Consider the following 23,201-nt stretch of genomic DNA (forward strand, 5'->3'; position numbering starts at 1 on the left):
ACTTGACGTTGATTGGGCGACACTGCCAGAGGCGTGTTCTGATTGGCCGGCATCATCCGCTGTCAGTTATATAGGCAGTAGTTACAGCGAGTCGAATGCGGAAGTGTGCACCCAGTGAACGTGTGGTCAACATCCACCTGCCTGATCGATAGACTGCAACTATGTGGTTCAGTGTGGCGATAATTAGTGTAGCTTTGGTCATATTTATAGTAAAATATGTCTTCAGCGGCTCCGGGCCCAACCCGTTTGAGACGGACACCCGTGAACCGTTAAAGAAGATGGTTCACGACCGAAAAGAGAAAAACAAAGTTCTGAAGCAAGGTAGGTTAAATGACCATGGTCGTTAAATGTCCTGCAAAACTGAACTGAAATTAATGAAAATAATAATGTTTTTTTTATTGATATTTGCTTTAAGTGGATTTCTCCGCAGAGAACTGCTGTTGAAGTAAATTATTTACTGTATCTGTCAGTCTGTCTTCACTCACACTGTTTATTATGTAACATACAGCATGGTCCTGTCCTCATGTGACCGAAGATTGTTTAAAAAATGATTAGTTATTTAAATTTTTCCAATTTAATCCAAAAACCTGAACGTATTTAGTTCACAGTCATAAAACATGGAGAATCAGTAAATTCTCACGTTTGCATGCAGTATTTGATGCATTTAAAATAGGTGCATATTTGAAGCAGATTGTTACTTCTTCACTCAGAGGATGTAGTTAAAGATAAGTTGCAAGTGAAATATAAAAACATTTGGTTCCAGCTTCTCAGAGGTGTTTTTTTGCTTTTTTTGTTTTATGTTGTTGTAAATTATTTATGTATTTGATTTTTTTTTTTTTTGAAAATCTTAATGGCCATCTCTCATAGTTTTCCAGCATCTTATTTATTAAATAGATTGACCGATGAATCAATAAAGTGATTGAAAGATGATTAATACCAAATTAAGCATTAGTGGCAGCCCTAACTGATTTCATGCACTCCTTCATTCAAATATATTTTAAAAACTAAATTAAGTCAAATCTCTAGGGTTGAAAAAATGTAAAATCATTGTTAAAATATTATTAATTACTTACTTTGTCTTCCAAGTAATTATTCTAAAATATCAAAATTAACAAAAGCCTATTAGCAATTTGGTGAGAATCCACATTTCTAATTTGCTAATTTAATCCAAAAAACCCAGACATATTTAGTTCACAAAGCAAAACAAAGAAAGGCAATAAATTCTCACCTTTTTAAAGTTGGAACTGAGTAATTTTAAGTCACATTCCTCAGATTTATTATCGTTGTGCCATTTGTGCTCTTGTTGTACTGGTGTTTCAATGTTTTTTTTGCTCGTTCTTTAGGTTTTCTGGCCAGTAAAGTACCTGAAAACCTGGACGCCATCGTCATTGGCAGTGGGATCGGTGGTCTTGGGCTTGCGGTGCTGCTGGCCAAAGTCGGAAAGAAAGTGCTGGTTCTAGAGCAGCATGACCGGGCTGGAGGATGCTGCCACACGTTCACTGAGAAGGGCTTTGAGTTTGATGTTGGTGAGAATGATGGCACTTTTCTTTATCTGAATCTGTCACTTTTAAAAATAAGAAAACGCTGTGAAGGTGTCGTTTAGTTTGTCATTTGACACTTTGTGTAAAGATGTTCCACCCAACAACAAAATTAAAGGAGAATTTTGTAATAAATTTACTGTAGTAAATCATAAAATGACCATAATATGTCATCAGAGATTAAAGAAACATGCTAAGTTGAAGTACTTGCTTGAATTAGGTTTTATTGCAAGTCTTTAACATATTAATTAACATTCCATTAACATATTGCTCACTTTAACATATAATAGGAAAAGTTATAATAGGAAAGAAAAGGAAAAATATCCCCCACACTTAAATATCCCTCCTGTTTCTCTTAGGAATCCACTACATCGGTGACCTGCTGGACCACAAGCCGTTCCGCTGCATGCTGGACCAGATGACCAACGGACAACTGCAGTGGGAACCTCTGGAGAATCCCTTCGACCAAGTGGTGCTTGGACCTCCAGAGAACCGCCGCCAGTATCCCATCTACAGCGGCAGGACCCGCTTCCCCGAGGAGCTGAAGAAATGCTTCCCTGGAGAGGAGAAGGCCATCGATGAGTACTTGAGGCTGGTCAAGGTGAGGTCTGCTTGTTATCAAGAATCGGGACAAAATATCGACTAGTCAGTACAGAAACTTGTTTTGAAATTCAGGGTTTAGAGCAGAGTATTTTGTCTTTGATACCCTAAAAATGTGTTTTCCTTCTCTACTTATTTAAATGTGCAGCAAATTGTCCTTTCTCCCAGTAAACTGTGTGTTTCTAAACTGCACTTTAGCACAAAGTGGCTTCATTATCCAGATTTCTGATGCTGTTGTCACTGATATTGGTTAAGGGCTCAAAGGCTGGTAAATCAAAGGTCAGATGAGGCCTCTCATTAGCTGAGATGTTGCATCATTTTACTTGCAACAGCGTTTTGCTTTGACACAGATAAAGAAATGTCACGTTCTGTATCTTTGGAGTCAATTAAAGGCATCTATTCATTTCTTTTACCTTATTTATTTCTTAAGTCCTAAGTTAAGTTAAATTCTTTGAAATAGCAGTTTGCAAAACTCAACTTGCAGATGCAGCTTCAGGGAAACAAAAAACAAGCCAAAAAGGAGAAATTAAGTTTGGAAAGACATATAAAAGGAGAGTAAATAATAAGAGTAAATGGATTCATAATAACAGAGTTTTATGTCACAACAGAAACACTGTTTACTTTCACGTTTCTGTTTCACTTTTTGTTTCGTGCACTTAAGAATTTATAATTTGTAATTTCGTCCACACTGTCAGACTGTAGGCAGACTTCCTTTTGTCTGCTTGCCCATTTCCTTTTGTGGAAAAGATTCAATACTATTACTATTATTACTATTCAATACTGGGTTATTTTCACTGATAATTTAAAGATATTTAGCACTGATACTCAGTCCTAATCATCTTTGTGTCTTGTTGTATTCTGTCTTCAGAAAGCCGGGCGGGGCATTTGGCTCCTCGCTCTGCTGAAGCTCTGTCCCGTCCCCGTGGCCAAGTTCCTGGCCTACACCGGCCTCGCCAAACGTCTGTCCTTCTTCTTCGAAATGGCTCCCCGCAGCCTGACTGAGGTGGTCAATGGACTGACGGAGAACGAGGACCTGAGGGCTGTCTTCACCTACATCTTTGGCACCTATGGTAGGACGAAGCAGCTGCTCTGTTGGTGTGATCAGTTTATTTCTTTAGAGTTCTGCTCATAGTTCTTGTTTCCTTTTCTGATCTGCAGGTAACATGCCAAAAGACGCCAGTTTCTCTATGCACAGCTTGCTGGTCACTCACTATCTGAACGGGGCCTGGTACCCGAAAGGTGGAGCCACAGAAATTGCCTACCACATGATCCCCATCATCGAAAAGGCAGGTGGTGCCGTTCTAGTACGAGCTCCAGTGAACCGCATCTTGTTCAATGAGGCCAAGGAAGCTTATGGTGGGTGTGATTTCCTCAGTTTTTCTAAACACATCATGCAGCTCCCTCAGAGAGAAGATTCACTGTGTTTTTTTGTTTTTGTTCATATGGTTTCAGGTGTTAGCGTCATGAAAGGACAAGAGGAAGTGCACATCCGTGCCCCTATGGTCATCTCTAACGCTGGCATCTTCAACACCTACCAGAAGCTGCTGCCCAAAGAGCTCCAGGCCATGCCGGGTAAGAAATAAGTGCTGCAGCCACAGACAATATAAATAGTGGACGGAATGAAATTAATGAGTAGACATTGTTTGGGGGGAAATCCGAGAAGTTGAAACTCTAGTAGGGGAGCAGGGAGAGTGGCAGAAAAATGAAAAGTTTGTTAAGTATGGAGACATATTTAATAATTTATTAGAATCATAATAAAAACCATAAATGATAATAAAAATAAAATCATAATAAAATCATATAGAGGCATCAGTATAAAATTAAAATGGTTTCATAACCAGTTAAAAGCTACTTGCAGTAACTTTAATATTGCTAACTGAGGGCAATGACTCATGTCATGTTGCTTTTATCTCTGATCTGTGACACTCCTGTCACGCAGCTATCCAGAATCAGCTGAGTATGATGAAGAACGGTGAAGGTGGTCTGAGTATTTTTGTGGGTGTGACTGGAACCAAGGAGGAACTGGGCCTGAAAGCGGACAACTACTGGATCTTTTCCGAGAACAATTTCGACGAACTGTACGTCGCAACACCCATCTTGTATCTGTTGCTTCCTGTTACGTGACGTTTGAATTCTACTAAACTAAAAAATGCTGTTTTTTGTCTTGTTTTAGTCCTGAATGCATGTCACTTTTAGCCCAGTGTTTTTAATAGAAAGAGGTACCTGTTTGCCTTTACAGAGTGGTGCAATACCTGAACGGACCGAGGGAAGAATCTGCTAAAAAGATCCCTCTCCTGTTTGTTGCTTCTCCATCAGCTAAAGATCCGACCTGGGAGGAGAGATCACCAGGTACAGAAACATATGATGGGATACAGCATCACGCACAAGTCGTAACAAGTGTCAGAACAACATATTGTCTTTTTTTTTCTTCACACTAGGGAAGTCCACCCTGAGTCTGGTCAGTTTTGCCAACTACGAGTGGTTCGAGGAGTGGAAGGACGGTAAAGTTACAAACAGAGGGCTTGACTACAAAGAGCTGAAACAGGCGTTCATTGACACTGCGCTGGAGGTGGTTATGGACATCTTCCCCAAGATAACCAGAGACAAGGTAACATTTCTGACAGTATATTCACAGTATATTTAGAATAATTTCCCTGTGTAAATTTGCCATCAGACAGCCTTTTCTGATGCAAATCCACTGTTATATAAGCCACACACCAGTCTCTCCAATCCAAACAAACAAACTAACTAACTAATCGAGGCAGTGGTAGACCAGCAGCTCCTGTCTTCTCGGGGTAAAATGACTGATTTTGCCTGTGGAGTTTGGTTAGTTTGAAGAGAGCAATATTTGGCTTATGTAACAGCGTTTTCCCGACGGAAAAGGCTGTCTGACGGCAAAGTAAAGTAGTGAAAATTGCAGTTCAGTAGTTAGCTTCTATGCTGGTTCTCCTCCCCGCTAGGGATGTGCCAACCACCATCTATGCAACTCTATGCAACCCCACTTGACATAATCCAAAGTCTCTCTTTAAGTCCCTTTGACACGTGCACTGAAACCCTGAGCTTATCTTAAGTGATAATGCAAATGTCCGAACCAGTTGTACTGGACATTAAATGGACTTTACCCAGCCAGCACCCTCGTACAAAGTCTGTCAGAGTCCAATAGAAAAGAGCAGGTCACTGTCTGGAAGAGTCACAGCAAGCGCCAAGGCGTGTTGATGACATGTTGATGGTGCACACAGTGTGGCTGCTTCATACTGTTTTCTATTTATCTGTATGATGCTTTCCAGTTTTTCCTTGATATTGTGGATTAGACCAAATAAATGTAGAACTGATATCAACACAAAAACATCATCATCATTATAGATGAGTTGGTAGCCTCGTCGTGTCCCGCCTCCTGCAAGTTCTGCCCATGACCTCTTGTCTAAACTAAACAGAGTATTTCCAGTAGGTGAGAATTAAAGATGTCATGACACCAGAATTTTAAAGTTTGATCCAATACTTGCATGTTGGAAAATAAAGACTGAACTGGAATGAGGTAATTGGATGCTAAAATTAAGGGATGTTGCTGTCACTGCCTTAAACCTGCAGCAAAATTTAAAACTGCAAAATGTGGCTCTTCTCTGTGACTTTAAATCAGTGCTGCAGAAAATCTGCTCTCCAAATGGTTGCTGATGTTCGGGGTTATTTTACAAGATTAGGCAATTGTTTAACTGTATTATTGTATTGGCCTTTATTTAATGGGTTAATTTTGGACTGTTTCTATGAATCTATGAAAGTCTTATTATCAATGTTTTTCCCTCTGTTGATCATTTTTTCGATGAATTGATTAGTTGTTTGGTCCTTAAAATGTTGATCACCATTTCCCAAAGCACAAGATAATGACATCATGTCTAGTTTTATCTACAACCCAAAGATATTCTGTCTGATACACTGTTAGACGACCGAAAACACCAGAAACAATTCACATTTTGTTCTTTAAAAGTGATTCAAAATGATTCATAAAACCAGGCTGGCTTTCCTGGTTTCATAAAAATCTATATATTCACATGCTTGTTTTTTTGTGTGTGTGTATTTGTGTAGATTGAGTACATCGATGCTGGAACCCCCATCACAAACACACACTATATCGGAGCCCCCAAAGGTGAAATCTACGGAGCGGATCACGGCATCGCTCGCTTCAGCCCTGAACTCAATGCCACAGTGAGACCTCAGACTCCACTGAAGAACCTCTACCTGACAGGTGAGTCCGTCTGTGCGGCGTAACATCATCCGGAGATCTCATTTAACTCCTGACAGGACTTTGCAGGATGATCTGAATGAAACACATTTTGTGTTTTTGTGTTGCAGGTCAGGACGTGTTTCTGTGTGGCTTTGCCGGCGCTCTCGCCGGAGCTCTCTCCTGCGGCTCGGTCCTCCTCAACCGCAACCTGCATCTGGATGCCATCACCTTGGCAAAGAAAACAAAATATATGAATGAAAAACTGAAAGGGGAGTAACTGCCTGGCAACAATAAGCTGACTGATGGTTATATACTGTAATTAATCAGTAGTAAACCCACAAAAACCCTGTGTGAAGTGGCTCAAAGCTCTGCAGCACGGACTCCCAGATTTCATCTAACCAAGGAGTCAGTATTGCTAAAATAAAAAGGAAATGTGAATTTTCCTTAACAACTCACAGCAGCTCTGATTGTATTTTAAAATATGCAAACCTACACTAATTCATGCTTGAATGCATCAGTTTTGTGAGTAATGTCAGACGTGGGATGTTAAACGTCTGAGTAATGAGGCTGCTGAGTTCTCAACAGTGAACCTGCACTAATAAAAGTAAACATGGCTTCAGCTCTTGGGGCATATGCTTTTATAAACCATTCGTAATGTTGAAATTCATATGCAACTTGCAGTGTACTGTTTTTACTGTAACTCTGTGATGTGTTTGGTTTGCAGTTTGTAACAGATTTACAAAATTTTACTCCCCTTTGAATAATAAAGGGTACAAACAATAAATTGGTTGTAGTCTTTTATCTTCTCTTCATTTAAAGGGACAATTCACCCTTAAATCAAAAATATGCATTTTTCTCTTATCTGAAGAGCTATTTATCCATCTATATTGTTAAATATCAGTCGTAGAGATGTCTGCCTTCTTTCAAGTATCATGGCACCAAAAAATACATTTGAAAAATGTGCAGAACGTGTGCACTGGTCACCGATTAAATCTGGGCTGCACTGCCCTGACAAAATGTTTATTGAAACAAATGCACACACACACATTACTGCTGATTGGGTAACACCTGTGGCACAATTGCCAAATGAGAGAAGCCGTATCTCAAAGCCTGTTGCACAGTGTTGTGAGGAAACGTGCTGTTCAATCCGGAAACCACAGCAAAATCATGCACACCATTTTCAGATCGAACGCGCCCCTGAAGTGCCACCCATTATCCTAAAGTATGATTTGCTAACTGCCAAGAGAGAGGCGGGACCTTAGTTTCAACCTTAACTAACTAATGTGCATTTTTTGAAAAATATGTAGCCTACTTTTAATTTTATTGTTAATTTACTGTATTGATCATTTTACGCACAGCCAACGGGAGACTGAATAATAAATCACAATAATAAAACTATTTTTCATGGTGGAGCCTGAGGAAAGGGGTAAATTGAGGTAAAATTTGTTTTGGGATTTCAAGAATAACGTATGGAAACTTTATATTATATTGGTATGTTGCCACCCTGTTGTGACTTGTGGAATATTTATCTTTTATACATATATAAAAAAATAAGCACAGGGATGTAAGAAACTAATAGCACATACTTCATGCCATCCCTGGATAAGTCAGTGCCCTACTTGGGCCACCCGTCCAAAAAAAGTCTGGACACGCCTGTGGTGCCTGATGGATAAACAGCACTACAAGTACAATAAAAAAACAATCATTTTTGGGTGAAGTATCCCTTTAATAACCTGCTTTTAGCACTTGAATGTCACACCTCTGCAACTCAGGCATGTTTACAGTATGAGCAATAATAACGCATATTGTTTATTCTTAAAACATCCCTATCTGAATGTAAACTGAGGAGACTTTGACCCTCTTCCCAAACGACTTTTATGTGTATTTGTTTATTTAAATTGTTTATACGAAGTCAATTGGCTGCACTTGAACACCGCATGTGTTTAAGGGACACGTGCACAAGAAGTGGCCTCGCCAAAATGTCAAGTTTGAGCTTTCTGATTAGTTGGCGAACAAAAGGGGTGTGATTTAGTCACAATTTTGGTGATGCTGCCTGCATTAATGCAGCAGTGACTTTTTTTTTCTGCAGGCACCAGAGGAGGCATGGAGGGGACAGTGTGCGCAGGAGTCTGAGGTAAAGTAGAACCGCACAACAAACCAAATATCAGCAGGACAAGAGGACATTCAACTCGGTGACTGATTGAAAACATGAGCACAGGTGGTGTCTGTCACTCCTGCTAGCTAAACTGCAAACCTCAGCTGCACAGACACCTGATAACTCTAGAGGCCACATTTACCGCTTCGGCTGGATCCTGCGTAACGCCAACCTCGCCACCATGTTGGACAGGAGAAGACTGAGCTGTGGACAAACACGTCCACAGTGGGGGAGCTGCTGGATAAAATGCACTAAAACTAAACCGACTCTAAGAGTTGGCTTCATATTCTGTATGGAAAAAGTTATAAAAGCAGCAACAACAAAACTTTTTCTTGCTCCATGGAGATTATGAACCCTGAATTATCGATATTGGATATTGAACGTCATCATTTAAAGGGGTAGTTCACCAAAAATGAAAATTCAGTCATTATCTACTCACCCTCTCCTGAACAATTTAACTGAATGGTGAGCAGTTTTCAAGCTGAAAAAAAAAACAACTGAGAAAAGAAAAAAAAGACCAAAAAGCCCAGACATGCTGTTGATTTGTGTGCACTATAGATATATTATAATGAACTAGATAGTGTATGCAAAGATGGCTCCCATTCAGTCCAATGAAAGTTGAGAAAAAGAGGAGAGAGAGCTGAAAAAGTTTTCTAGCTTTACTACCTGGTTATACAGTCATCTGAATGCACAGTAGTCTTGGCCTGTCCAATCGACCTGTGAGGTTGACTTATAAGGCCATTGCAGCATCTGTGTATTAAATGTGTTATTATTAAATGTCTATGATCTAGCTATCTGAAACTTTGGCTTAAAATGAGTGATGAAAGCAAGTAAAAATGACTTTTAACTATTGTTATCCTAAAATAAACGTTTGTCTGGAAAGTGCAGGTTAATTCATCTGGAACACCATGGAATACGAGATCCTGGCAGAGGTGGGAGAGGGCTCCTACGGTAAGGTGTACAAAGCCAGAGAGGTCGGGGAGAGGCGGCGCTTCTTGGCTGTGAAGAAGTTCACCATCCGCGGAGACTCGCCGAACGCCGGCATCCCTGCTGTCATGATCCGCGAGGTGGCTCTGCTGCGCAAAATGGAGTACTTCAACCATCCTAACATAGTCAAGTAAGTTTACTCAGCACTGGTAAAAGTACACACCTTCTTTACTCAAGTAGAAGTACAGGTTTATCGTTGTAGTCAACTTTTCCAGAAACATTAGAAACTTTTAGGAACTCCTCACACTTCTCTGCTTTGCTCTGCATGATCAATATGTTTCACACATGATAGAAACATGCAGATCTCTAGATTACACTGTAGCCCATTTTGTGGCTGACTGCTGCAGCAATACTGGATCCGTTTCAGAAATTATACACAAAATAAGCTCCAGGTTTAAAAATAATGAAGATACCCTTTAAGTACAGCAGCTACATTTCACCATTTACAGTGTAGGAGGGGGATCAGTGGGTTGGTGTCACCCCAGGGGCCGTTATTTTTGGACTTCTCTATTTTCACATATATGTATGTGTATATATATATATATATATATATATATATATATATATATATATATATATATATATATGTATATACACACAGTCTCACTTTAAGTAATACTTATTTAAAGTACACTAATTTTCTTTCTGGTATTTTCTAATCCCATGCTGATTTTAACATCCAGGCTGTTGGATGCGTCTGCTGTACCTGTGGGCAGGAGCTTGGACCTCACTCTGGTGTTGGAGTACATTGACCAGGACTTGTCTGCCTACCTGTCCAAGGCTCCTCCGTCTGGCCTGAGCCGTGACTGTATTAAGGTCTGAGCTCAACACCTGGTTTATCATATTGTAGCTGCATGTATTTGAAAATACTTGAAAAGGAACTAAAACAAACAGCAGACCAAGACAACACTCACAATTTAGACACGCACAGGTTCCTTTTGCATGATTATACCACACTCACATACCATACAAGTCACTAACTCTTATCAGGAATTATCCTCCATCTTGCAGTCTGAAATTCTGCTGAGGGCCCTCGTACTCTGTTCCTCATCATAGGGATGAAGGTGTGTCCATTGTCTGCACAGGATCTGTCTTAGTAAAAATGTAATTTCACAACCCTTACCTTGGGGACCAAAGCAAGGGTTGGTTTCATGTGTTCGTTGTTAACTTGTAAAGCTGGAATTTCCAGTTTTACCAGAGTCACGTTGTCCTCCAACCAGTGGTGGTAATGACTTTTGTTCAAGTGCTGTACTGAAAAGGGTAGTGTGTTATTTTTTAGGTGGAGTTATACACTCCTGCTGCTGGATTGTCCAGCTCTGACACACCTGTACTTTACTTGAGTCCATTTTACATCTACATCACTACATCTCAGAGGAAAATGGAGCACTTTTTACTCAGATACATTTATTTGATACTAGTTTTCACATAAGAAACGTGATTAATCTACCAGTCGTATATAAAATATTTAAAATTGGCTCTACACTGATAAACTACAACATTTGTCCATAGATAATTTATGTGCATCTTCACAAATCATGTTCCAGTCCTTTGTTATTTCCTCATTCAAATCAAACCTTTACTGTAAAGCACAAATTCAGGAAAATAAAGCACTACAGCACTTTTCGACACCTTTTCACTCAACCAGTTCCAACGTATTCAGTTTAAAAATGCAACCTTTTAAGGAGTCCGGTCGCTGGTTTTGGACAGGGAGTAGAACAAGAAATTCTCCTTTCTGTCTGTGCAGGATGTGATGCAGCAGCTGCTGCGAGGACTGGACTTCCTGCACACAAACATGGTGCTGCACCGTGACCTGAAACCAGAAAACATCCTTGTCAGCAGCCACGGAGAAGTCAAGATCGCAGACTTTGGACTGGCACGCATCTACACCTTCAATATCGCCCTCACTCCAGGTGTAAGTGAAGCAGCACGTGACTTCCTTCTGGTGTAGCTCGATAAAGTTGCTGCAGTGATTCTCTATCTGAGACACTTCGGAGCCTGTTTTTTTTTCCTATATATAGCCCTGGTTTCTGTCTGTTCTTTGGCCCGTGGTGAAAAATGTTCTTTTGTTCTTTCTCCCACCCCCCGGCTGTGTGTCTTCATGTCTTAAATTCTCTCCTCATGCCTCCTCATCTCTCTCAGGTGGTGACCCTGTGGTACAGAGCTCCGGAGGTGCTGCTGAACTCTGGTTACACGTCCTCGGTGGACATGTGGAGCGCCGGCTGCATCTTCGCCGAGCTCTTCCTCTTGAGGTAAGGAGAGCTGAGTCTGTGTCTGGCTGGAGGAGATATGTGGCTCTAGAGAGCGAACGCACTCCACGGTCGTCTAAATAGAGATAAAGTTGCCACGTATGACATTTGTTCTCCCACAGACCACTGTTCCAGGGATACACGGAGGTACAGCAGCTGCAAAAAATCTTTGAGTGAGTAGTGTTTTTCTTTCTTGCTAAATTCAGAAGTTGCTAAACAACCATGGAAAGTTATCAACCTCAAAAAATTGGGAAAATTTCACTGACGTTATTCCTTGAAAAAGGCAGGTGCAGCGTTGCCAGTTGCTGTGGCTCACTTCTTTTCTTGACCTGTATGTTTTTCAGGGTGATTGGTTTGCCCAGTGAGGACGACTGGCCCAAAGACAGCCCGATCTCATACTCAGTCAGCTGGGGATCAAATGGCTCCTGGATCAAGCTGCTGCACAAACTGGACCCCGACGAGAACGACCTCCTATCTGTGAGCAGATATTCTCTTTTCATAATAACATCTTGCCACTTATTAAACCAGCATGTTGGATTTGGTGGCATCCATTGGGAGTTTGCAGACAAACAACTGCAAACAACTCGTCTCACCCTTCCCTCCCAAGCATGTAGGAGAACCAACAGTAGGTGCAAAACTCTCTAGAGCCACTATTTAGTTTGTCCATTCTGGGCTACTGTAGAAACCTTGCAGTGCAAGAGGTGGAAGAGATATAAAGTGTTCATTTTAAGATAACAAAAACTCAACAGTTCTTATTTTCAGAATGATTTTACACATTTCTGCCATATTCTCCCAGTAGATCCCAGTAAATCTCACACAACGGGTCTTTAATGCTTGAACAATTGAATCATGATATTTAACTATTTGATTAAATGTGTTTAAAACCAAAAGGATCATAGCAGCGTCACTGAGACGAAATGTACTTTTCTCCAAGTCCTTTGTAAGGTGTGTAATCTCTTTACCTGCAGCAATGTTTGGCATTCAGACCGAGCAGCCGCATCTCTGCCGCCAAAGCCCTGGCTCATCCGTTCTTCATGAAGCACTGAAGATTTCAATCGAACGCCGAAGAGGGAAGGAGGAAAAAAACTTCAGCTCCTTCTGCTTCTTTCTCTGCTCTGCTGTCGGCTTTACTAACTAGTCTTGTGCCATAAAAGCCATCGTACACACCTGCATCATGAGAAAGTCTGGTTAGGTTTGAGGGAACTACTTTACACCTTTTGAACATCATTAAATAAAAAATACTCTGCCTGACTTGTAGAACGTGGCTCTGATGGCACAAAATCCATAGCCTTAGGTTCCAAAATATGTAGTTTGTAAACAAAATATGAGACATTTTTGAAGGATTTTTGAAGTAAAATTTGGCCTGCCTTCTTTTGAACAGAGTAAAAGTATGTTGTTCCTTGATTTGATAGTACAAGTACAAGTTGATGTGTTGGTTCATGCTGTTTCATCAAAGCTTTTTTTGTTCTAGACTTGTGCACATTTGTGGAAATGATGTATTTTTGTTTTATTTTTGTAAAGATATTTATGGTGTAATCACTGAAACAGATTACACCTGTATTTATGTTTGTATTGACAGATTATACAAGATATTTTTCTACATGAGTTCCACTGTTCATTAAATAAATCTTTCTATAAATAACTGTCCCCCAAACCCATCTGTGCATTTGAATGCAACACCATCATTTACCATAATGTTAATGTTTGATTTAGGTGAATTAGAATAGGAAAAAAGGCACAATTCTCTGATTTCAGCTTCTTAAATGTGAATATTTCCTGGTTTCTCTACTCCTCTATGACAGTAAACAGAATATTTTGGGTTGTGGACAAAACGAGACATTTAAGGAAAAACATTGATCAGCATTTTCTTCAACAACAATTAATCTATTAATTGAGAAAATAATCGACTGGTTAATCGACTATGAAACTAATAGTTACACTTCTAGAACAGTTACATTAGCAGAACATATGTTCTTTCCTTGCAACTCCACAGTCTGAACAGAAGGGGGCAGTGCTGCAACAGGGAAGAACGAGTACCAGTAGTGAATCTCATAGATGTAATATAGAAACCATTTATTATAAATCATTAGAATACATCTATGAAGGATCCTCACATTGTCTCGCCCAGACCTCAACTGTAAATGTTTAAACACAACAGAGGAAATATTATTTCAATCACAGATCTTTCGCTCCCAACTTAAAACTAGATGTAATACCGTCTAACACTGCTGAGCAGACAGTCTCTCTCTCTCTCTCTCTCTCTCTCTCTCTCTCTCTCTCTCTCTCTCTCTCTCTCTCTCTCTCTCTCTCTCTCTCTCTCTCTCTCTCTCTCTCTCTCTCTCTCTCTCTCTCTCTCTCTCTCTCTCTCTCTCTCTCTCTCTTTGTGATTGTCTGAGTGGAGACAGGTGTGCCAGAGGTGCAGCAGAGCTTCACCAGCTGCAGCCCATCCTTAATCAAGGCCTCTACAAAGACCCAGCCCTGCCACATGCACCTCGCGCCTGGCTCAGTCAGGCTGCGTTTCCAGCCTTTTTCACAAATTTTGCTCTTTACCAGCTTCGTTCATTTACCCTGTTTTTGTTCGGCCTGCTGTTCCATCTGCTCCCCCTCGGCTCTTTGTCTCTAGCCTTCATGCCTTGGTTCCTACACCTTTTCACCCACTCTCCGGACCTGCTTGCCACCCGACACTCAGCCCAGTCTTCAGTTCCAGTTCCAGCTCCAGCAAACCCTCCTCCGCAGCTCAGCCCAGCTACCCATCCAAGCCCCAGCCAACCCTACCGTTGACCTGCGCCAGCCACAGCCCAGATCCTCCACTATCCAGCCTCTGTTCAGCCTGAACACTAGGAAACATTTTCCTACTAATCTCTCTTGGGTTTTGTCTGTGTAGGCAGTTCATGTGGTTTTACTGTATGAGCTGTGGTTTTGAATTTGAATTTAAGATGTGAAAATATTGAAGCAGGAGACAAAATAATACAGTTACATAACTTTGTTGTCCGTTTTAAAAGTTCAGTTGTTAAACCAGGTGGAAAAAAAGTAGTACACTGTGGTGTATTAGAAATATAATTTAAGAATACAAAAGTAATTTTAAGGTATACTTTTTGAAAAAGAATATTTTATTTTCAACCCTTTGTAATGCAATTATCTGTATTCTTTAATAAAGTGTACTTTAGTTTAAATCAATTAGTCTATATAAGTGTATAAGTTTATTTAAAGTTGTACTTCAGTGTCCTTTGAAGAAGTAGTATAAAAGTAAACTTCGATTTCATTAATTAAGCATGTATATTTGTACAAACACAGACATCTACTGAAGTTGTTCCACTTTATTGCTTAAAAGTACACTAATACTTTTAAAATTGTGCTGTTCTACAATTTAATTACAACTGAAATAGACTTGGTACAAATATTTGGAGCATACTGATGATTAGTCTGACTGAAGGTACACTCAAGAATACTAAAATTTAATATATTTAACATTTATTTTTCTACCAGGGAATTTATTCGTTATAGACAGAATATGTAGTAAGTATAATTATTGGCATACGAATATTAAGCATTTTTATGTTTTACTTTAGGTTTTACGCACCAACTAAATGTAACTGCAATTATTTTATGGTAGCACACAATGTACACAGCAGGTTATATTATGTGTATTATGTCAGCTGCATCAAATGCACAGAGATCCAGAAACCAACCGGAGCTCCAGTGCTAAAACGAACTGGCCACAGGTTTCTCTGTTACCTTGTGGTAATTGAATTAAATACAACTTATGCATGCGAGTAAATTGTGAAGTTACATAAAGACTTCAGCCTGCACAAGGCTACGCGTTTAGGTCATGGCTTTAGGTCTTCTATTGGATATTTTGCTTTAGTGGTACAGATTAACTAACAAGCGGACCTGCTGCTCTCTGTAAAGCCGCTACAACAGCTCATGAGACAGCAGCTCGTCTCTGCTGCTGCTTCCCGGACAGAAGAAGGGGCGTCCCACGAGTTGTCCATCTATTTATACTCCCCTCCCTTAATACGGACAACTCCACAGCTGCGAGTGTGACTACATTTGGAGCGACAGTCCGGGCAGTGAAGGGGCCAATGGGGAGGGACCGCCGGGCTGAGGAGGACGGGCAGCGGCAGCCACCACTCATGCCCACTTCAAACGGCGCGCAGTGCATGTAAGTACATACTTAAGTTTCCATTCATTGTCTCTTACAACGAAATTACACAAGGAAATCTAACGAGGCGAAAATGTGAAGTTTTGAATATTTAATTACATTGTTAGACTCGCTCATCTGTTGGTGTTTGTTCTGTCTGACCTGCTGAAGTTCAGCTGTGCATTGGACATGGAAGTGATGGTGTTAAGTTACTTTTATGAGACTTGCATGTAAAAAGTTCGATGTAGTTTTGACTGAAAATGATCTAAAGGCGGTGACGATTTGGCAGTTCGATGTTTTTGGGTGTCAGAGCATGTTTTACGCACCATTTACGCACGAATTACGCATGAATGAAACTGCGAGAAATTTAAATTTTAATATGCTAAGTTTTTGGTGGAGTGTTAGTCTTATTACCAACTATCTTATCTTACTGTTATTATTTCCCTGCTGACTGATTTGTGAGTAGGGGTTGCAATGTATTGACATATCTATATTGTGATATGAAACTAGATATCGAATTGGATTTTGGATGTTGTTATATTGTGTAATGCCATAAGTGTTGTCTTTTCCTGGTTTTAAAGGCTGCATTACAGTCAAGTGATGTAATTTTTCTTCTAATTTCTCAGTCTTATCAAATTGTTTTGCGCTGTTCAATTTTTACTACACTATTGTGTATTATTTTTCTACATTATTGTGGCCAAAATAATTTACAATAATGATATTATCATGATATTGCTAGAAAGTTTGAAGAAAAAAAACAGTCAAATTCATCTATAACTTTGTTTATTGCGCATTTTGTCTCTTTTGGGGTGAATGAATTGTACTCAAAATATGAATATAGAGGTGAAAAGAGTCTGTAACCATAACTGTAAAAAAGTGTACAAAAACTGGAATTATGTGTGTGTGTGAAGGAGTGTGGTGAGGGCAAAAATGGAAATAAACAGAATCAATTTAAGACCACAGTATGTTTAGAGAAGTTGGGTTAATTACGTGATATTATCACATGTGTATTATTGACATGATATCACAGTTATTGTCAATACCAGTAAATCGTGACACCCCTAGTTTTGACATTAATATTACAGAATTTAAAAGGTTTTTACCATCTATCTTTGCCCAACCCATTTGAAATATTATCAGCTTGACATTTTCTGAAGATATTTGTTGGGCAATTTAATCTAAATTATAAGTGTAATGGAAAAACTGCCATCAGAGCAACAACTGTTAATGCGCTACACCCTGCTGGGAGCCAACAAGTGGATTATGGTGTTTGCATGAAGAGAAAGCTGTTCTCTACTCTCTGCCCTGCAGCCACATGCCTCTAATGTAGAGATCAAGCAAAGACATAACAGTGAGTGCAGCTGCTTGTGTCAGTTACCCTCCCTGTCTTACTCCTGAACAATACATGACAGTGTAAACCCACTCATATTCATCATGCCACTTACACCCACATATTCAGGGGAGGCAAGACAGAAAAGCCTGTGAGAATTTGCCCTTGAATTACGGTGCTCTGTCGGGGGCTTTCGTGCAGGTAGTCCAGCCAGGACAGTACAGGTGTAATTGGTCAAAGGCTTATTCTTGGCCAGCCTTTTTATCTGGTTTACTGAGCTGCTGCTGCTTGACACTGAGGTCCTGTTGTTATGTAACGTCTGACATGTCTGCGCAAGAAAACCGTTAGTTTGTAAAAATACACCTAACATATACTGAAAGTGATATAGCAGTTTTTGAGAATATCATTTGTTAAAATATGTGGAAGATTCTAATTTATATATTTAGCTCAACATTAATGGCCTTTTCATTTAAGGGCAAGTTCATCCTCAACACCGGAAATACATATTTTTCTTCTTACCCGTAGTACTATTTGTCTGTCTAGATAGTTTTGGTGTGAGTTGCAGAGTTTTGGAAATATTGCCCAGAGAGATGTCTGCCTTCTCTCAAACATAATGAAACCAGATGGAACTCGGCTCGTGGTGAGCAGGGCTGTGACAAAATAGATTTTTTTTCTAACTGTGGTGAAAAAGCAACATTTTCCTGTGGGATGGCAGTTTACCGCATCTCCCCAAATAATTGTAAACATGAAACCTTTTACTGGACTTTATTGAAGGACACAACTATAAGAGCAGCATTGCTCATTTAAGAAATAGGGCAGTATGTAGCAGGTGTGTCCAGTGTAAAAGCGAGGAAGAGCCAGTGTCCTGCTGAGTGACAAAAATTAAAGGCAAGTTGTAAATTTGGCAGTAAATGTACAGCGTATGTCAAATTGTGTCAGTTAATAAACACTTCAGACTCTCAAGACCAACAAAAGTCCCGAAGTAAGCTGAGAAGGAAAGGCTAACATTAAGCTAATGCTAACACTAATGCAAACATTACAATGCTGGCTCAGGTGTGCTTTGTAATCCAGCTTTAAACAACAGTGTCTTTTTTTGAGACATGGTAAAATAAACCCATAATGGGAAGTCCAGCACTGCTGTTAGCATGTTGCTAGCCATCCACTGGCAATCCCATCTGTCGCACTGAGCTCAAATGCATTTCACAATAGAATAACATAGATTGACCCTTCAAAATAAAATTTGTGGTGATGATGGAAATGAGCTAAACCCATGACAGGCGTCACATGACCGTGGTATTGTGGTAATGCAGTTATCATCACAGCCCCAGTTGTGAGCACTTTCACATAAGATCTATTTTCTTTCTCTTAAACGACACACACCAGCTTATCACAGGCACACAAGGTAATGTGCATCTACTCATGGACAAGAGGCTACAGCTCAGCCAAGGAGGACGCCATTAATGTTCAGATCCTGATGAGCATGAGCCTCTTGTCCATGAGCAGATGCAGGTTTCATTCTGTGCAGTGATACGGTTGCTGGATGTAGTTCAGTGTAGTATATTGAAGAGAAGGTAGACATCTCTACAGTTAATGCCTCCAAAATTAAAAGCAATGACACAACAAAACACAAAGCGCTAGAGGCCAGAGGAAAATGTTTTTTTTAACCCTCTGGACATTTTCATTTGAATATCATACACTGTTGAAGTTTCCCTGTCTGAGTCGGCAGAGTATGGGTCCCATGTGTTCATCCACCCACTGGCTTTATTTCACAGCTAGTGTCAACTACTGTTGCTGGATTAGAAGGCCGTGATCCCTGTTGAGCCTCGATGGCTTTCCCCCCTCCAATCGACAATCGTTGCGGTCGTCACATGACTTCTGCTCTTTAAACAAGCGTGGCCACTCTCAACTCTTACTCATGTTCTGCCAGTGAAAACATAAAGGAGCGTGGCGTCAGTGAGACTGGGGATGCTTGTGGCTGGCTTGCTCCCTCTGGGTCTGGACACAGGGAGGTGAGTTCTCCTGTTCCGGTTGGCTGAATGTTTTCCTTCAAAGCACATGTACACGTGTGTTGAGGTGCCGACACAGCCCTATAGAACAGTGATCCATGAGCTTGTTGTCTCATTTGAGGGATCACTGAATGTTACAGTTAAGCTCATTAAAGCTTTCTACGGCATGGTCTGGATCTACTCTCTCCTGCTGACAGCGTCTGCAAATGTGGCCTTCAGTTTATTCAGTATGACTTAAAAATCTGTATATTTTGGGTGTTTCTAACAGACGAAAAGCTGATCTGACCTGTTGTTGTTGCAGACTTTGACATTCTGGCTCTGTAGCGGCAGCTATTAGTAGTTTAGTCAATTAGTCGATTAAAGCTCCTGGGTGGTCTCGCTTACGTAGTTCATGTGGAGGCATCAGTATTAAACTGAGATGCCTTCATAACCATAAAGACTCCTTGCAGTAGTTTTAAAACAAAATTAGTTGACAACTAATTTTATAAATGATAACTGTTTAAGTTGTAAAGCAAAAATGTCAAACACATGCTGGTTCTGGCTTATTAAATGTGAGGATTTTCTACTTTTCTTTGTCATTTCTGACAGTAAATGAAGAGTCTTTGGGTTTTGGATTGTTGCTTGGACAAATGAAGCAATTTGAACATGTTGCTTTGGGCTCTTGGAAATTGTGATTAGCATTTTTCGCACTTTTTGGGGACATTTTACCATTAATTGCCAAAAATAATCAGCAGATTAAATGAAAACAATGGTCACTTGCAGCCCTAGTAATATACCTGTCCTTTGTCTGTTCTCTCCAGCAGTCTGAGAGGAGCAGCCAACGTGTTAAAATAAACTTTAAAGTTGCTTCTTTAACTTTGTGAACTCTGCTGCCACCAGAAGCATTCAGCCCTGCTGGAGATCTATCTGGTGCACTAAGTCCGTGGCTCACGTCTCTTTGTTCTGGCTCCATTGTGCTTCCTGCATCAGGAATGCTGACAGCCACAGTTTTGGAAAGCACACGGACACATATGCAAACACACATTTATGTTTGTACATATTTGTGAGCACACATTTTGTCACTCGTTCTTGAACCCAGCTGATGTTAGCTGCTGTCTTTAAATGCAAATTAAGTCATAGCAGTACTATTTATTTGTGGTTTACAGCCTCAGGCTTTGTCCGTTTTGTTTATTCACTTCCAGGCAACCACGCTGCCAACTGGGACTTTTTTGGCTCATCTGTGTGTGAACGTTGCCTGGGAAAGTCATAATTCAGATCATCATATTTAAATTTGAACTAATTTGAAACCATATCTAATCTGTTATTGACAGCTAACATTGCTCTGTATTGACATACAACAGAAATACTGGCTCTGTAGTTTGTTAGGTAACATTGGAGCAAGAAAACAGTGACTTGTTCAGCTTAAGTTACATCCAGGGTGGTAGACTCAGTGCCACGGAGGCCTGGACCCAGAGTGGAGCTGGGCTGCTGAGGTGTTGAGTTTCAGTGCAAGGGGAGATTCCTGCATGGCACTGCAGGCTGGTACAGGTCATCTTACATGGACTCAAACAGGAGGAGAGAATTAAATGAAGGATGCACTTTAAGAAAAATGCACCTTTCTAGGAAGACGTGTGCAGACTGATGAAGGCCACATAAGTCATCTGTATGTGCTTTGTTAACGACAAATGCAAGTTTCTTATCTGTTGTCGCTTATTCCTCTTTCAGGAGCAATGTCTCACCCACCAAGGAACAGACTGTTCTGCAACCCCTGACTGGTGGACTCTAAGCAAAGAAATCTTTAGGTTCAATGGAATCTGAATTTTCCTGGAGGAAAGTTTGGCTCCTGTGTTTTGCCTTAGCTGAAAACTGGAGAAAGTACAACCTGTCTGCTTTCTGTCCCTAAATGCTTTGCAACTATTTGAGGAGAATCAACTGAATCCTTCCGAGGGACATGGATGCCATGGAGAACCCAGTCCTGGAGCCCAGGTCAGAGCGGATCGCTCGTTACAAAGCTGAGAGGAGGCGAGAACTGGCCGAACGCTATGGCAACATGGAGGAACTGCCTACCAAGTGGGTGAGGAGGGACGGGAAAGAGGTGCATGACCCGTCAACCCAAACCCACAGGGCGACAGTGAACTCAGATGGCCTTGGTGAGAGAGTTAACGGCAGGACGCGAGGGGTTACAAATGGATTAGAGACAGACGCTCCTGCGGAGTCCAACTGCTTAAGAAGGTGAGTCATGTCAGGAGTGAAGGATGACTTGACTGAGTGAGTAAAGTAATGCAAAAATCAGAGTCTTCACTTAGGGCTAATTTTTCTATAAAATCAGAGGCAGATTTTATTAAAAACTTATTGATAGTGATCAGTGCATCTTTCCAGTTGGAAACACTAAAAATTGTGGGTCACATTTTACAATGCAGTACACAGAAATGTACTATTTCTATTAAGAAATGAGTGAGGAATTAATCAGGAACAACCTGATAATAAATGAACGCTCTGAGTTTGAATCCCCCTAGTCAGGGTAGTTTGTGGTTGGAGTTTGTAGAGTTTGCATGTTCTTCCCATGTCTGCATGGGTTCTCTGCAGGTGCTCCAGCTTCCTTTTGTAGACATGCAGATTAATAGGCAAATTGGTGACTGTAAATTGCCTGTAGGTGTGAATGGGAGTGTGAATGGTTGTTTCTCTCTATGTGTGATGAAGTGGCGACCTGTCCAGGGTGTACCCACTACTAATATTCGGCCGATGTCAGCTGGACTAGGCTCTATCCCCACCTCGACCCTTCAAGGAGCAGGTACAGATAATGAATGACTGGGTAATTATTAGTTCATAAATATCTGTGAATCAACATGACACCATTTTCTGACCACATTCTTCATGAGTCAGTCCTGATTATGAACTATGAACCAGCTGGTGAGTGGCACAAACTAGTGACGACTCCTTAATTACTAATTACATTAGTCAGTCTTTTTGTGCCCCCTTAAGTAAAGTGATAAAAGTAGGTTCCTAAAGCAGCATTATGCAAGAACTGTAGTCACACCGCTAGCCGTGCAGCTACAACTCTGGGTATTGGTACTCAGTGCCTTTTAAGGTATCAACCAAAATAACCCAGTACCAAATAATATCAAAACTTACCCAGTCAAACAATAAATGCATTCAGTCTTTTTGTACCCAGATCTAGACAAAATATACAATTCATATAGTTTTCCTTGCAGACGAGTGATCTATAAGCACCAACACTCCCCTGGTGCTAAGAGCTCCAATCTGAGTTAGCTAATCGGAGTACTAGCTGTATGGCTAACTGAGCTAACTAGCTAATGACTGGTATTGTCAGCAGCAGTTAATGTTTGCTTTTGCAGTAAGTAAAGCTATCTGTCCATCAGGAAACAGAGAGTTGAGGCAGAGCAGCTGGAGGAGTGTGTTGTATAGATAATGCACATGTTTGTGTGTCTGTATATTTTCCTGGTCCTGAGCCTGGATGTTGAGGGGAGCAGGTGTTTTGGGCTTAATTTATCTAAACACAAATAAAGCAACATGCCCGCTTCCTAACCCCAATGACACGTGCCATCTGTTTCAACCTTTTCCACCTTGACATCAATACACACTGTAGGTACAATATACAATGGAGAACATAACCAGAGAAAAAAAGGATCCCACGTGGCTGTGCATTACTATAGCGTACTGTCTCTATACAAGATGCATGTGGGACATAAATACATTATGGTTTGTATGTAATGTATGGGTTGCTCTCTTTTTTCAGAAGCATGAAAACTCTGATCCACTTTGTTTTAGTCACTGCTATTGAACAGCTTTCTATTTTATTCTTTAGATTCACATCAGACCCGAGTTCAAATAAGTCTTAAATTTAGTTAGAGAGGGAATGAGTTATATTTAATATACAGGATATATGTACTTTTCTAAAGATTACAAAGTAAATCCCACTCATTCAGTAGTCCAAGGTTATTCTAACAGTTTTAAACTTGGTCTGGTTATTACCAGTGAC

The 23,201-nt window shown here is 40.4% G+C and overlaps 3 protein-coding genes across 8 annotated transcripts in view; all 3 read left to right on the forward strand.

Moving 5' to 3' along the window:
- The first annotated feature begins 95 nt into the window (after positions 1-95).
- Positions 96-7,141, forward strand: retsat.2 (retinol saturase, tandem duplicate 2). Its single transcript, XM_084744042.1, has 11 exons — positions 96-321; positions 1,344-1,526; positions 1,898-2,139; positions 3,007-3,208; positions 3,297-3,494; positions 3,591-3,710; positions 4,078-4,216; positions 4,378-4,487; positions 4,577-4,746; positions 6,219-6,378; positions 6,486-7,141. Exons 1-11 carry the CDS (start codon positions 162-164, stop codon positions 6,632-6,634), a joined length of 1,833 nt encoding a protein of 610 aa, XP_084600168.1. The 5' UTR covers positions 96-161; the 3' UTR covers positions 6,635-7,141.
- A 2,168-nt stretch (positions 7,142-9,309) lies between these two features.
- Positions 9,310-13,153, forward strand: cdk21 (cyclin-dependent kinase 21). The gene is made up of 7 exons (XM_084744044.1): positions 9,310-9,629; positions 10,183-10,315; positions 11,244-11,411; positions 11,639-11,748; positions 11,868-11,918; positions 12,090-12,222; positions 12,714-13,153. Exons 1-7 carry the CDS (start codon positions 9,421-9,423, stop codon positions 12,789-12,791), a joined length of 882 nt encoding a protein of 293 aa, XP_084600170.1. The 5' UTR covers positions 9,310-9,420; the 3' UTR covers positions 12,792-13,153.
- Positions 13,154-15,561: 2,408 nt separating this feature from the next.
- Positions 15,562-23,201, forward strand: part of svilc (supervillin c) — a 32,509-nt gene continuing 24,869 nt past the window's right edge. For 2 of the 6 annotated variants that reach the window (XM_084744982.1, XM_084744985.1), the window contains exons 1-2: positions 15,568-15,907; positions 20,927-21,433. In XM_084744982.1, coding sequence (XP_084601108.1) covers positions 21,153-21,433 — 281 coding nt within the window. In that variant the 5' untranslated portion in view covers positions 15,568-15,907; positions 20,927-21,152. Of the gene's footprint in view, positions 15,908-20,926; positions 21,434-23,201 lie in introns of all 6 variants that reach the window. The other 4 variants (XM_084744981.1, XM_084744983.1, XM_084744980.1 and 1 more) reach the window with 4 other exon arrangements.

The sequence above is a fragment of the Lutjanus erythropterus genome, chromosome 19, assembly GCF_056507025.1.
Source record: "Lutjanus erythropterus isolate fLutEry1 chromosome 19, fLutEry1.hap2, whole genome shotgun sequence".
Lineage (NCBI taxonomy): Eukaryota > Metazoa > Chordata > Actinopteri > Lutjaniformes > Lutjanidae > Lutjanus > Lutjanus erythropterus.

Bases quoted from the DNA above. Each gene is read 5' to 3' on its own strand.
- retsat.2 (XM_084744042.1), top strand. From the start codon at position 162: ATGTGGTTCAGTGTGGCGATAATTAGTGTAGCTTTGGTCATATTTATA. The intron at 4,488-4,576 runs GTACAGAAACAT...TCTTCACACTAG, and splicing joins CTGGGAGGAGAGATCACCAG to GGAAGTCCACCCTGAGTCTG. The intron at 6,379-6,485 runs GTGAGTCCGTCT...TTTGTGTTGCAG, and splicing joins GAAGAACCTCTACCTGACAG to GTCAGGACGTGTTTCTGTGT.
- cdk21 (XM_084744044.1), top strand. From the start codon at position 9,421: ATGGAATACGAGATCCTGGCAGAGGTGGGAGAGGGCTCCTACGGTAAG. The intron at 11,412-11,638 runs GTAAGTGAAGCA...CATCTCTCTCAG, and splicing joins ATATCGCCCTCACTCCAGGT to GTGGTGACCCTGTGGTACAG. The intron at 11,919-12,089 runs GTGAGTAGTGTT...TATGTTTTTCAG, and splicing joins CAGCTGCAAAAAATCTTTGA to GGTGATTGGTTTGCCCAGTG.